Consider the following 14,973-nt stretch of genomic DNA (forward strand, 5'->3'; position numbering starts at 1 on the left):
TTAAGGGGGAAGGTTGCTACCTCGTCGAACCACCATCAACATTCATTCCGACCCATCTTCCTACAAAAATTCCATCCCCTATTCCCAATTCCTTCACCTCCGCCACATCTGCTCCCAGGATGAGGCAGTCCACTCCCATACATCTCAAATGTCATCGTTCTTCAAGGACTGCAACACCGCCCCCACACCTCAACCCCCCACCCCGCAGTGGTCAAGGACGCCCTTGACTGTGTCTCCCACATTTCCCACAACTCATCCCTCACACCCCGTCCCTGCAATAAGCACCAAAAGAGAATCTCCTTCGTCCTCACATACCACCCCAACAACCTCCGGATACAACGCATCATCCTCCGACACTTCCACCACCTACAATCCAACCCCACCACCAAAGACATTTTTCCATGCCCACCCTTGACTGCTTTCCAGAGAGACCACTCTCTCTGGGACTCCCTTGTCCGCTCCACATTCCCCTCCAATCCCACCACACGCGACACTTTCTCCTTCAACCACAGGAAGTGCTACACCTGCACCCACACCTCCTCCTTCACCCACATCCCAGGCCCCAAGAAGACTTTCCACATCAAGCAGATGTTTACCTGCACATCTGCCAATGTGGTATACTGCATCCGCTGTACCCGTTGTGGCATTCTCTACATCAGGGAAACCAAGAGGAGGCCTGGATACTGCTTTGCAGAACACCTATGCTCGGCTTGCAATAAACAACTGCACCTCCCAGTCATGAACCATTTCAACTCTCACTTGCATTCTTTAGACGACATGTCCATCATGGGCCTCCTGCAGTGCCACAATGACGCCACCCGAAGGTTGCAGGAACAGCAATTCATATTCCGCTTGGGAACCCTGCAGCCCAATGGTATCAATGTGGACTTCACCAGCTTCAAAATCTCCCCTTCCCCCACCGCATCCCAAAACCAGCCCAGTTCGTCCCCTCCCCCCACTGCATTACACAACCAGCCCAGCCCGTTTTACCTTCCTAACCTGTTCTTCTTCTCACCCATCCCTTCCTCCCACCCCAAGCCGCACCTCCATCTCCTACCTACTAACCTCATCCCACCTGCTAGACCTGTCCCCTCCCTACCTCCCCACCTATACTCTCTCCACCTATCTTCTTTTCTCTCCATCTTCGGTCCGCCTCCCCCTCTCTCCCTATTTATTCCAGAACCCTCACCCCATCCCCCTCTCTGATGAAGGGTCTAGGCCCGAAACGTCAGCTTTTGTGCTCCTGAAATGCTGCTTGGCCTGCTGTGTTCATCCAGCCTCACACTTTCGTTATCTTATTATAGTAGCAAAACGTTGGTGGTTCGACCCCGATACGCTTACGTGTCTCCATTCACGCACGGGCCTCAACGTGCTAGTTGATTGGGCAGATGCCGCAAGCAGGGCGCACATGCGCAGAATCAGTCGAGCGGCAGGCGCCGAACGGAGAGGAGCTCCTGTTGGGCGCTTCCGGATATGGTTGATAAAAGGTTCCTTTCACAGTCATAACTTGCGATTCGGTAGGCCCATTACTTCGAATGATTCCATTTGTCTTTCTGCACGATGTGCACTGGGTCTAGTTTGAAAACTAGGTTCAGGGGCAGCTGCACAGGTAGGATGGGTCGATGTTTAGGCTGTGGGATGACTCAGACAGGAGCCGGCCTCCTTACTGTTTCACTGGGGATGTGTTTTCATGTTGACATTGGGCAGTGACTGCTGTTCGCCCAGACTGCAGGCTCTTCCTCCACCTGCTAATCTCCGTTTGAACTCTCACTTTTTTATTCAGCACTGTACTGATGATGGGTCAGGTTCTGGAATAGTTTTGTTGCTGATGTCAGACTGCTTTTTGGCGGAGCGTAAGGGGTGCAATGTCCCAAAGTCTTGTCGATCTGAGAAACAACACCCAATATCGTGCAGCTGCTGTCAACTCATTATAAGATAGCCATATCAAGGCCCCACATACACCTTGCTGTGATGAAGTCATCCAGACTCGAAACGTTAGCATACTGTCTGACCCGCTGTGATCTCCAGCATTTGTTGCTTTCAGTTTGAAAAAAACACGTCACATTGTCATCGACCCAACAGCAGAAGTTTCTACCTTCATGGGGACGGCATCGTGGCTCATCAGTTAGCATTGTTGCCTCTAGGGACACAGTTTCGATTCCAGCTTTGGGTGACTGAATGGAGTTTGCATTCTCCCTTGTCCACGTGGGTTTCTTCTGAGTGCTCCCACAGTCAAAAGTTGTGCGGGTTACGTGGCTTGGCTGTGCTAAATTTCCCTGTAGTATCCAGGGTTGTACACGCTAAAGGGTTAGTGAAATGCAGGGTTACGGGAACGAGCTGGCTCTGGGTGGATGTTGTTCAGAGGGTCAGTGTAGACTCAGTAGGCCAAATGACCTGCCTGTATCTGCACAACAGGGAATCTATTCCTCAAATGCATCCGCCTAGGCACACAACCACCCGCTCTATGATGGTGAACAGGCTTTGAGGAATCATGTAGTGATTTACTCACTGCAGAATTCCGAGCCTCTTATCTATTCTTGTAACTGCAGAATTTTATATGTTAGTCCAGTTCAGTTTCTGGTCACTGGTAATCCCACGATGTTTATATGTTGTAATGCTGGGGGAAGCTGTTCAAAGGTAAAAGGATGGTTGGAAAGTGGGTGCCCTTCAAAAATAGTGTGAAGTGCAAGGCTGGTGGGTGTAGAGAATGCTGGACGATGAGAGGAATTGAGGCTCTGGTCAATAAAAGAAGGAGGCATATGGCAGGGATAGATAGTGGGATTGAGAGAAACCCTAGAGGAGTATAAGGGTAGTAGGAGTATGCTTAAGGGCAAGGTCAGGAATGCAAAAACGGGACATGAGATTGTTTTGGCAAGTAGTACTAAGAAGAATCCAAAGAGATTCTACAAGTAAATTACGTCTGTTGAATGCATTTGTAAAAGTGAAAAGCATTATTACCGTTGCTATCTTTCCTCTTAATCTGAATTTGTAAATGAAATATCAGCCTCATTCTGGTGCAGTAATGTCAACCTGCAGAGGTCAGAATGGCCCTGGGTCTTATTAATTAATCTTAGTGAACGTCCTACAGGTAACTGTGGGGTGTGGATTCAGGAATTAGCTGGGACTTACTTCCCCACCCTCACTGCTATCCAGCTATTCCTGCCAGAGGTGAACATGTATAGAATTTGTTGACCTCAGCATTGGGGTTGCGACCTAAACTGGATTTGTCAGACTCAGAATATGTAGGATATATGGCAATCTTGCTTTTGGTCTCCCTGTCACCATCATCTCCAACATCAATGTGCTACAGCACAAGGGTACAAAGGTAACAAGCCTCACAAATAACTGAAAATATGAGAAGTATCTTCATCGAGAAGAGTGGATCCATTGCTTGCCAGTCGAACAACATGGTGATTTTAAAATTCTTATTGCTGTTTTCAAAGCCCACCATGGCCTTGCCCCTCCTATCTTTGTAATCTTGAATTCTACAACACTCTGAGGTAACTGCATAACTCTAATTTCACTTGTTATTTATTACTTGCCATAACAGTACCATTGGTGGTAGTGCCTTCAATTTCCTGAGGTAAAACTCTGGAGTTTCATAGATAGAATCACAGAATCCCTACAGTGTGGAAACAGGCCCTTCGGCCCAACAAGTCCACACCAACTCTCAGAGCATCTCACCAAGGCCCACCCTGCTATAACTCACCTAATCTACACATCCCTGAATACTACGGGCAATTTAGCATGGCCAATCCACCTAACCTGCACATCTTTGGACTGTGGGAGGAAACCAGACCACCCAGAGGAAACCCACGCAGACACGGGGAGAATGTGCAAACTCCACACAGACAGTTGGCCAAGGCTGGAATCAAACCTGGGTCCCTGGTGCTGTGAGGCAGCAGTGCTAACCACTGAGCTACCATGCTGTCCTACACTTATCCACCCCATTCTTAGGAAACTTAAAATCTTTGCTTTTGACCAAGTTTTTAATCATCTAATATTTCCTTTCTTGACTCAGTGTTGTACTTTATTTTACAACAATCTTAAGTAATTTAGGTCATTTTATCACATTAAAGGTGTTACACGAATATAACTTGTTCTTTTCCCTTAGTGATTAATAGTTTTTATACAGTACAGCTCACCTGACCCAGTACAGTAGTTGAAAGTGAGTGACGTGAGGTAAATGCTGTTTTTCCTTTTATAGAAGTGATTTCCAGTTTGTAAGTGTAATTAATCTTTTCATAGCAACCCTAGCAAAGAGGAAACCAAGCAGCAGGGGAAAGCAAATTTAAGTTTTGCTTGGGCTTTGAAATCATACCATTCAGCTATTTGAGCTGCCCATCATGAGTACAGATATTTTTAGTCTATTGATCACTTTTCCTTTTAATCTAGAGAAGAATTTAATGAAAGATGTGATGTAAATTTGAGCTAAGAAAAAAAGTTTTCTCTCTCTTTTATATCCTGTGTCATTAGGGGGAATTAAGGGGTATAATCAAAGCTTTTCTTTTATTTAGCTGTTGACCTCATTTTCTCATTGCTGGTGTTGTGGAAGAGACGCGAACATCATTCCTAAAGTCCACAGGACAGAAACCGTTATAGCTCTCCACCAAACAGAAATCTGTCAAGCGATCAGAGGACTGGTCAATATGGCAAATTAAAACTATTATTAATACATAAGTTACTAGCACATTAGACTAGTTGGTAGTTGTAATATGGCTAATTACATTATTAATTAGCAAATAAAGTTGATTATAGGCCCAATTGTTAGCTATCTGACCTTGGTTCGAATTCAGAATATGTATTTTACCCTTTATGCATTGTTGAAGAAACGATTTGATGAAATGAGTGTTTCTTCATTGTTGGATGTGAGTTGTTGGCCAAAGTTGTGGGTAAGGCAGATGGAAACATTGAATATTGACCTCAGGTGATCAGATTAGATTAGATTAGATTCCCTACAGTGTGGAAACAGGCCCTTCGGCCCAACAAGTCCACACCGCCCCTCAAAGCATCCCACCCAGACCCATCCCCCTAGAACCCACACACCCCTGAACACTACGGGCAATTTAACATGGCCAATCCACCTAGCCTGCACATCTTTGGACTGTGGAGGAAACCGAAGCACCCGGAGGAAATCCACGCAGACACAGGGAGAATGTGCAAACTCCACACAGACAGTTGCCTGAGGTTGGAATCGAACCCGGGTCCCTGGTGTTGTGAGGCTGCAGTGCTAACCACTGAGCCACTGTGCCGCCCCGAATGTTGCTCATATGGTGAGCTAGTATCATTATCGTCATAATCAGACTGACTAGTCAAAGCCATCAAAAGAACACTGACACAACAAGCAACTCTAAAATGGGGCAATGTGCAGAGCAGTGCCTGTGCTCTAGACGAAGAGGTGGGGGTGGAGGGTTCCAAGGCATGTTCTGGAGTGAGCGTACAGCTGTCTGGACAGTGATGAGGAGATATTTAAGTTATGAGACGTGTGCAGAGCATTCACCTGAACATGTAAACCTGCGAATTAGGAACAGAAGTAGTCTATTTAGTCCCTCAAGCTTGCTGCAGCATTTGATAAGATTATGGCTGATCTAATTGTGGCTTTAACTAACCCCATACCCCTTGACTACCTTGCCAGTTGAAAACATTGGAACATGCACATGGGAGTGAATGGCCTACTCCTTAATTCTTGTGGCCTGTTGTAGTTGGTGCAGTTGATGTGGTGAATGTGGAGTTTATGGATATGTGTGAGGTTATTCATTTTGATCAGAAGAGTAGAAAGATAACTTATTATCTAAATGGAGAGAAATTTCAGAGTACTTTTGTGTCAAGGGATTTGGGTATCCTCGTGCATGAATTGCAGAAGACTAGCATGCAGGAACAGCAGGTAACAAGGAAGCCAAATGGAATGCTGACATTTATTGCTCAAGGAATATAAAAATAGGGAAATGTTTTAGTAACTGCACAAGGAATTTCTGAGACTGCATCTGGAGTACTGTGTACAGTTTTGGTCCCCTTAATGGAAGAGGGATGTAGTTGTATTTGGAGGCAGCACAGAGGAGGTTTACTAGATTGATTCCAGAGATGATGGGTCTATCTTATGAAGAAAATTGAGCAGTTTCGGCTGATACTCTTTGGAGTTTAGAAGAATGAGAGAAGATCTAATTATGACATAAAAGATGCTAAGGTAGATCAACAAGTAGACAGCAGATAGGATATTTCTTCATGTGGAACAATCCAGAACGAGGAGTCACAGTTTCAGGATAAAGTATAGCAGATTTAAAATGGATGAGGAGAAATTGCTTCTCTGAAAGAGTTTTGAATCTGTGCAATTCACTATCCCAGAGCATGGTGAATGCTGAGATATTGAATAAATTTAAGGAGGAGACAGATATTTTAATTTGTCACAGGTTGAAGAGTTGTGGAGAGGGAGCAGGAAAGTACAGTGAAGGCTGAGATGTGATCAGCCATGATTGTATCATATGGTGGAGTAGGATTGAGGGGGTGAATTGCTTACTCCTAGTTCTTGTGTTAAATGAAATAAGGATGTATGGCTAATCAGTGTCATTTTAGCCACACCTGTGAATTATGTATGGGTGGAATAATTTTTTCAGGGATGACACCTATTTTGTAGCTGTTCGGTTTGTTTGACAACTGTAAGCAATGCAAGACAGATCGCTTTTTGATGCCCTGTGAAATTCCTTTTACCCTACCCCACCCCCATCAAAATTTCTAAAACTCCGGTTTCAAACTTCCATCCTTTTTCCAGTGAATAAACAGTTTCATAGTTCAAAGTTGTACAGGATGTTGAGGGTGTGCTGAAAGACTGAATAAATTTGAACTGAACGACATAAATATGTTTCATTGCTATTTAACAGGTTTATTTGTCTTTACATTGGATCATGGATGGCCTTCGGGTCTGTGTGATTGTGATGAGCATATACTTAAATGCATTCAAACCTTCCAATGGTCAGAAGCAAAACTTGGACCCAAGTCTGGAGATCTGTATCCTTTTCTGTACTGATTGGTTTTTGCTGAAACCGTAATATAAAATATAATCCTATGACCTCCTCCTTTCAAATGTTTAGGCCAACATGACAAAAAGGACCCTGCTTTGAGAGAGATAATGGGAACTGCAGATGCTGGAGATTCCAAGATAATAAAATGTGAGGCTGGATGAACACAGCAGGCCAAGCAGCATCTCAGGAGCACAAAAGCTGACGTTTCGGGCCTAGACCCTTCATCAGAGAGGGGGATGGGGGGAGGGAACTGGAATAAATAGGGAGAGAGGGGGAGGCGGACCGAAGATGGAGAGTAAAGAAGATAGGTGGAGAGAGTGTAGGTGTGGAGGTAGGGAGGGGATAGGTCAGTCCAGGGAAGACGGACAGGTCAAGGAGGTGGGATGAGGTTAGTAGATAGCTGGGGGTGCGGCTTGGGGTGGGAGGAAGGGATGGGTGAGAGGAAGAACCGGTTAGGGAGGCAGAGAGTGCTCCTGAGATGCTGCTTGGCCTGCTGTGTTCATCCAGCCTCACATTTTATCAGCTTGTAACTGATGTCCATTTCAAGCCCACCGACTCCCACAGCTACCTAGAATACACCTCCTCCCACCCACCCTCCTGCAAAAATTCCATCCCCTATTCCCAATTCCTCCGCCTCCGCCGCATCTGCTCCCACGATAAGACATTCCACTCCCGCACATCCCAGATGTCCAAGTTCTTTAAGGACCGCAACTTTCCCCCGAATGTGATCGAGAACGCCCTTGACCGCGCCTCCCGCATTTCCCGCGACACATCCCTCACACCCCGCCCCCGCCACAACCGCCCCAAGAGGATCCCCCTCGTTCTCACACACCACCCTACCAACCTCCGGATACAACGCATTATCCTCCGACACTTCCGCCATTTACAATCCGACCCCACCACCCAAGACATTTTTCCATCCCCTCCCCTGTCTGCTTTCCGGAGAGACCACTCCCTCCGTGACTCCCTTGTTCGCTCCACACTGCCCTCCAACCTCACCACACCCGGCACCTTCCCCTGCAACCGCAGGAAATGCTACACTTGTCCCCACACCTCCTCCCTCACCCCCATCCCAGGCCCCAAGATGACATTCCACATCAAGCAGAGGTTCACCTGCACATCTGCCAATGTGGTATACTGCATCCACTGTACCCGGTGCGGCTTCCTCTACATTGGGGAAACCAAGCGGAGGCTTGGGGACCGCTTTGCTGAACACCTCCGCTCAGTTCGCAACAAACAACTGCACCTCCCAGTCGCAAACCATTTCCACTCCCCCTCCCATTCTCTTGATGACATGTCCATCATAGGCCTCCTGCACTGCCACAATGATGCCACCCGAAGGTTGCAGGAACAGCAACTCATATTCCGCCTGGAACCCTGCAGCCATATGGTATCAATGTGGACTTCACCAGTTTCAAAATCTCCCCTTCCCCTACTGCATCCCTAAACCAGCCCAGTTCATCCCCTCCCCCCACTGCACCACACAACCAGCCCAGCTCTTCCCCCCCACCCACTGCATCCCAAAACCAGTCCAACCTGTCTCTGCCTCCCTAACCGGTTCTTCCTCTCACCCATCCCTTCCTTCCACCCCAAGCCGCACCCCCAGCTACCTACTAACCTCATCCCACCTCCTTGACCTGTCCGTCTTCCCTGGACTGACCTATCCCCTTCCTACCTCCCCACCTACACTCTCTCCACCTATCTTCTTTACTCTCCATCTTCGGTCCGCCTCCCCCTCTCTCCCTATTTATTCCAGTTCCCTCCCCCCATCCCCCTCTCTGATGAAGGGTCTAGGGCCGAAACGTCAGCTTTTGTGCTCCTGAGATGCTGCTTGGCCTGCTGTGTTCATCCAGCCTCACATTTTATTATACTGCTTTGAGAGGGTTGGTCGAACAGAATTTGTTTAACATTGCCCAGATCAGTCCATTCATTGAATTGTGAACAAAATCTTACAGAATAATCTCTACACTGTGGCACTGCATACTTTCCTCAACAACACTACCTTTTAGATAGAAAGCTGTTTGAAACAAAACGCAAAGACCAGATGCATGCTTTGAAGAACATGATTGAATTAAATGACATTAATCAACAGTACAAGATTATTGATATCATGTTGAAAGGATTGTTCAAGGTAAGCATAAAGGTTTGATCAGGGCATAGAAGGTGACTGTCGCCCTCTGCCCACCCACAAACTATGTTCATTACTCACCAGCTTCATTGCTCACCCTGGCCACTGTCTGGGGCTGAGCCAAACTGTTAGCAAATCTGCTGTCCTGTCTGACCCCAAGATGAGTTTCTGACCATATATTTGCTCCATCACCAACACTTCCTACTATCACTTGTAATGTTGCAAATTTTTGGCCTGTCCCTCCTTTGGAAATCTTTAATCATGTCTCCTGTTAGAGATGACTATCTTTACATTCTCCCAGCAGAACTCCTGTGTTATACACAAATAAACTTAAGCTCTTCCAAAACTCTGCTACTTGTGACCAAATTGCCTTCCACTAACTGAGGACGAACGGTCAGTCCTAGTAAGGGGCTCACCTTTGTCCCCCTACAACCACACATCAATGAATACCAGTCACGGTTGGACATAGAGCAGTTTTTCCGCCGCCTTCGCCTCCACGCCTACTTCTTCAACTGGGAACCTAACCCTCCCTCCACTGACCCCTTCACCCGCTTCCAACACAAGTCCTCCTCCTGGACACCACCCCCAGGCCTCCTACCTTTCCTCGACCTCTTCATCTCTAACTGCCGTTGAGACATTAACCGCCTCAACCTCTCCACCCCTCTCACCCACTCCAACCTCTCCCGTGCAGAACGGGCAGCCCTCCACTCCAACCCCAACCTCACCATCAAACCCGCAGACAATGGCGGCGCAGTGGTAGTATGGTGCACTGACCTCTACATCGCCGAGGCCAAACGCCAACTCTCCAACACCACCTCCTACCGCCCCCTCGATCATGACCCCACACCCGGGCACCAAACCATAATCTCCAACACCATTCATGACCTCATCACCTCAGGGGACCTCCCACCCACAGCTTCCAACCTCATTGTTCCCCAACCTCGCACAGCCCGTTTCTATCTCCTTCCCAAAATCCACAAACCTGCCTGCCCTGGTCGACCCATTGTCTCAGCCTGTTCCTGCCCCACCGAACTCATCTCCACCTATCTGGACTCCATTTTCTCCCCTTTGGTCCAGAAACTCCCTACCTACGTCCGTGACACCACCCACGCCCTCCACCTCCTCCAGGACTTCCAATTCCCTGGCCCCCAACACCTCATTTTCACCATGGACGTCCAGTCCCTATACACCTGTATTCCGCATGGAGATTGCCTCAAGGCCCTCCGCTTCTTCCTGTCCTGCAGGCCCGACCAGTCCCCCTCCAGCGACACCCTCATCCGTCTAGCCGAACTCGTCCTCACCCTCAACAACTTCTCTTTCGATTCCTCCCACTTCCTACAGACTAAGGGGGTGGCCATGGGCACCCGCATGGGCCCCAGCTATGCCTGCCTCTTTGTAGGTTACGTGGAACAGTCCCTCTTCCGCACCTACACAGGCCCCAAACCCCACCTCTTCCTCCGTTACATTGATGACTGTATCGGCGCCGCCTCTTGCTCCCCAGAGGAGCTCAAACAGTTCATCCACTTCACCAACACCTTCCACCCCAACCTTCAGTTCACCTGGGCCATCTCCAGCACATCCCTCACCTTCCTGGACCTCTCAGTCTCCATCTCAGGCAACGAGCTTGTAACTGATTTCCATTTCAAGCCCACCGACTCCCACAGCTACCTAGAATACACCTCCTCCCACCCATGCTCCTGCAAAAAATTCCATCCCCTATTCCCAATTCCTCCGTGTCCACCGCATCGGCACCCACAATGAGGCATTCCACTCCCGCACATCCCAGATGTCCAAGTTCTTCAAGGACCGCAACTTTCCCCCCACAGTGGTCGAGAACGCCCTTGACCGCGTCTCCCGCAACACATCCCTCACACCCCACCCCCGCCACAACCGCCCAAACAGGATCCCCCTCGTTCTCACACACCAACCTCCAGATACAACGCATCATCCTCCGACACTTCCGCCATCTACAATCCGACCCCACCACCCAAGACGTTTTTCCATCCCCACCCTTGTCTGCTTTCCGGAGAGACCACTCTCTCCGTGACTCCCTTCTTCGCTCCAGACTGCCCTCCAACCCCACCACACCCGGCACCTTCCCCTGCAACCGCAGGAATTGCTACACTTGCCCCGACACCTCCTTCCTCACCCCTATCCCAGGCCCCAAGATGATTTTCCATATTAAGCAGAGGTTCACCTGCACATCTGCCAATGTGGTATACTGCATCCACTGTACCCGGTGTGGCTACCTCTACATTGGGGAAACCAAGCGGAGGCTTGGGGACCGCTTTGCAGAACACCTTCGCTCAGTTCGCAATAAACAACTGCAACTCCCAGTCGCAAACCATTTCCACTCCCCCTCCCATTCTTTAGATGACATGTCCATCATGGGCCTCCTGCAGTGCCACAATGATGCCACTCGAAGGTTGCAGGAACAGCAACTCATATTCCGCTTGGGAACCCTGCAGCCCAATGGTATCAATGTGGACTTCACAAGCTTCAAAATCTCCCCTTCGCCCACCGCATCCCAAAACCAGCCTAGTTCGTCCCCTCCCCCCACTGCGCCACACAACCAGCCCAACTCTTCCCCTCCACCCACTGCATCCCAAAACCAGTCCAACCTGTCTCTGCCTCCCTAACCTGTTCTTCCTCTCACCCATCCCTTCCTCCCACCCCAAGCCGCACCTCCATCTCCTACCTACTAACCTCATCCTACCTCCTTGACCTGTCCGTCTTCCCTGGTCTGACCTATCCCCTCCCTACCTCCCCACCTATACTCTCCTCTCCACCTATCTTCTTTTCTCTCCATCTTCGGTCTGCCTCCCCCTCTCTCCCTATTTATTCCAGAACCCTCACCCCATCCCCCTCTCTGATGATGGGTCTAGGCCCGAAACGTCAGCTTTTGTGCTCCTGGGATGCTGCTGGGCCTGCTGTGTTCATCCAGCCTCACATTTTATTATCTTGGATTCTCCAGCATCTGCCGTTCCCATTATCACCAAATTGCCACTGTTCTGTTTGCCTGTTATGTGTTAATGGACTATTTGTGCAATACCTCAACTTTTAAAATATTCATACTTATTTTCAAATTCTACCATGGCTCCTCTCTCCCTATCTCTAACTTTTTCCTCCCGATAATACTCCGAGATCTCTGCACCCTTCCAACTCTGCCCTTTTAATGACTGTATCATTGACGGCATTGTTTTCAACGTGACTCATAGCTCTAGAATTTCCTCCTGAAATCTCAATCTTTCCTTTTAAGATGGTTCTTTAAAATCTACTTTACTTGTCCTACTTCAGTCCAATGATTTTGTATCTTTCATGGCCTGTATCAGTTGCCCATCTCAAATCCCTTGAACTGAGTGGTTTGCTAGGGCAATTCAGAGGGCACTTGAGTCACTCGTTGATGTGGATACGAAGCCACATGTAGGCCATAGTGGGTAGGGGGGGCAGATTTCTTTCCCCATAATACATTTAGAGAGAGAACAAGATAGGTTTTTAACAACACCTTGGTGTCTTGGTTGCTTTTACTGAGAGTTAAGCTTTATATTTTAGATTTATTAACTGAATTTAAATTCCGTCAACTATAGTGGTAATCCATTAATATCTGTGACATTACCATTTCCCCTTTGGTTGAAACAAATGTTGTTTGATAGCATTCTGCTGTAGCACCTTGGGAAATCTACGTTAAAGTTGCAATACAAGTTATTAACAATTGAGCAGGTACAAAGTGATGTAACCCTTGAAAATTGAACATTTTTGAAATATTCCATTGATAATACATTTTTAACTGTGTTCAGTTAAACAAAATTCAAACCTATTGTCCAAATATTACAACAGTTTGGCGAGATAATAATTCTAAATGCGGCACCAGATTGGTTATGAGCTTCTTTGCTTTATTTAGAGTAGCTTTTTATTTTCTATCCTGTGCTCTGTATTTACTTGAACAACCCTTGACCTCATTTGACTTAGTTGTCCGAATCCAGGAAGACTTGAAATCCAATGAAGATCTTGTTCCTAAAGGATGCCAGATTTTACCCTTTACACCCTTCCTGTAATTGTACAACATTGTTGGGGACTGTTCCACAATATAAGTCCAGGCTTCTTGTCAAATTTAAGAGTTGAATTATTACCAACCTATTCTGAGTTCTGGGCCCATGTTACTTCAGAATCAGCTGCTTATCTTAATGCAGGTTCCTCACAGTGACTGGCCCAATAACCTGTTCATCATTCAATGCCTGAAAAGAAAATGCAGAAATATTGGAAACCCAACAGATTTTAGAGCTGAATCTGTGTTTTTTGTTAGAATCCATTCGAGAATATGATGTTCAAAATGAAACTGTTTGTTTGATTTTCATTCATTGCAGGTACTAGAAGACTCCAAGACAACACTGATTGGTGCTGATGTGCAAGCAGATGGCCCACTGCCTCATGACGAGAAGCTCAAAGATGGTGATTATAAATGAATATTTTTCTTATTTTATATACATTTATTTTGTTCTTTGTTCTGCTTGGCTTTCAGTAGGGACTCAGTGGTAGCACTCTCGTCTTTGAGTCAGAAGGTTATGGGTTCAAATCCAGCCCACAGCCTTCAATATATATTCTGAGCTGCACTTCTAATATAAGTCATTGCACTCACAGGATGCCATCTTTAAAACCAATGAACTTTCTATCCTCTTGATTTAGTGTGGGCTATTTCAATTGGAGCAAAGCAGGCTAAAACCAGATTTAGTCAAAGGTTTCAAAATTTGAGTTTTGTGCAAGGGAAAGGAAGAGTAACATTCCTTTGGGAAGTCAGTGACAAGACATCAACAGCGTAACAAGGACTTGCTAAGCTATTGCAAAAAAGAATAGGTTGGTGTTCATAGTGATAATGGGAACTGCAGATGCTGGAGAATCCGAGATAATAAAATGTGAGGCTGGATGAACACAGCAGGCCCAGCTGCATCTCAGGAGCACAAAAGCTGACGTTTCGGGCCTAGACCCTTCATCAGAGAGGGGGATGGGGTGAGGCTTCTGGAATAAATAGGGAGAGAGGGGGAGGCGGACCGAAGATGGAGAGAAAAGAAGATAGGTGGAGAGGAGAGTATAGGTGGGGAGGTAGGGAGGGGATAGGTCAGATCAGGGAAGACGGACAGATCAAGGAGGTGGGATGAGGTTAGTAGGTAAGAGATGGAGGTGCGACTTGGGGTGGGAGGAAGGGATGGGTGAGAGGAAGAACAGGTTAGGGAGGCAGAGACAGGTTGGACTGGCTTTGGGATGCAGTGGGTGGAGGGGAAGAGTTGGGCTGGTTGTGTGGTGCGGTGGGGGGAGGGGATGAACTGGGCTGGTTTTGGGATGCGGTGGGGGAAGGGGAGATTTGGTGTTCATGTTTATTTGGAGAAGCCCCTCCTTTTCATCAACTCTGCTCCATGCTGCTAATATGGTAAACATCCACCTAACTTCCAAGAAGAGAAGCAGAAGCCAATCTATTTTCCATAGTGAAGAACCCATTCACTATCAGTGGCAGCTAAATTTCTCTTGCCAAAACTAGCCTGCCACTCAGGTGGAAAATGATTCTTGTTTTATTTTAATGAATCTGTTCAGACATGTTCTGGCACACTTCTGGGGCAAATGGTATTTGAACCCCAGGACGTCCTGGCCCAGAAGTAGGGACACTATCACTGCACCAAAAAACCCTCCAATTTTGTGTCTTTTTACAAAACAGTCTGTTTGCATCTTCAGATGGGATTTGAACCATAACCTTCTGGGCCAGAGGTACAGATACTACCACTGTGCCACAACAGCTCCCAAAACCATTTTATGTTCTACCTGTTCAGACATATTGAGACA

The 14,973-nt window shown here is 47.3% G+C and overlaps 1 protein-coding gene and 1 long non-coding RNA gene across 5 annotated transcripts in view; one reads left to right on the forward strand and one right to left on the reverse strand.

Moving 5' to 3' along the window:
* Window positions 1-14,973, reverse strand: part of LOC132206601 (uncharacterized) — an 83,823-nt gene that overhangs the window by 39,594 nt on the left and 29,256 nt on the right. Inside the window, exon 3 of one of the 2 annotated variants that reach the window (XR_009443035.1) lies at window positions 13,279-13,379. This is a non-coding gene — a long non-coding RNA (uncharacterized LOC132206601). Of the gene's footprint in view, window positions 1-12,917; window positions 13,380-14,973 lie in introns of those variants that run through there. The other variant, XR_009443034.1, reaches the window with a different exon arrangement.
* The window catches only part of LOC125446998 (coiled-coil domain-containing protein 134-like), a 29,581-nt gene continuing 16,004 nt past the window's right edge, over window positions 1,397-14,973 (forward strand). The window contains exons 1-4 of one of the 3 annotated variants that reach the window (XM_059640857.1): window positions 1,397-1,517; window positions 6,876-7,002; window positions 9,026-9,147; window positions 13,509-13,593. In XM_059640857.1, coding sequence (XP_059496840.1) covers window positions 6,900-7,002; window positions 9,026-9,147; window positions 13,509-13,593 — 310 coding nt within the window. In that variant the 5' untranslated portion in view covers window positions 1,397-1,517; window positions 6,876-6,899. Of the gene's footprint in view, window positions 1,610-6,875; window positions 7,003-9,025; window positions 9,148-13,508; window positions 13,594-14,973 lie in introns of all 3 variants that reach the window. The other 2 variants (XM_059640860.1, XM_059640859.1) reach the window with 2 other exon arrangements.

Source organism: Stegostoma tigrinum, chromosome 38 (assembly GCF_030684315.1).
Source record: "Stegostoma tigrinum isolate sSteTig4 chromosome 38, sSteTig4.hap1, whole genome shotgun sequence".
NCBI lineage: Eukaryota > Metazoa > Chordata > Chondrichthyes > Orectolobiformes > Stegostomatidae > Stegostoma > Stegostoma tigrinum.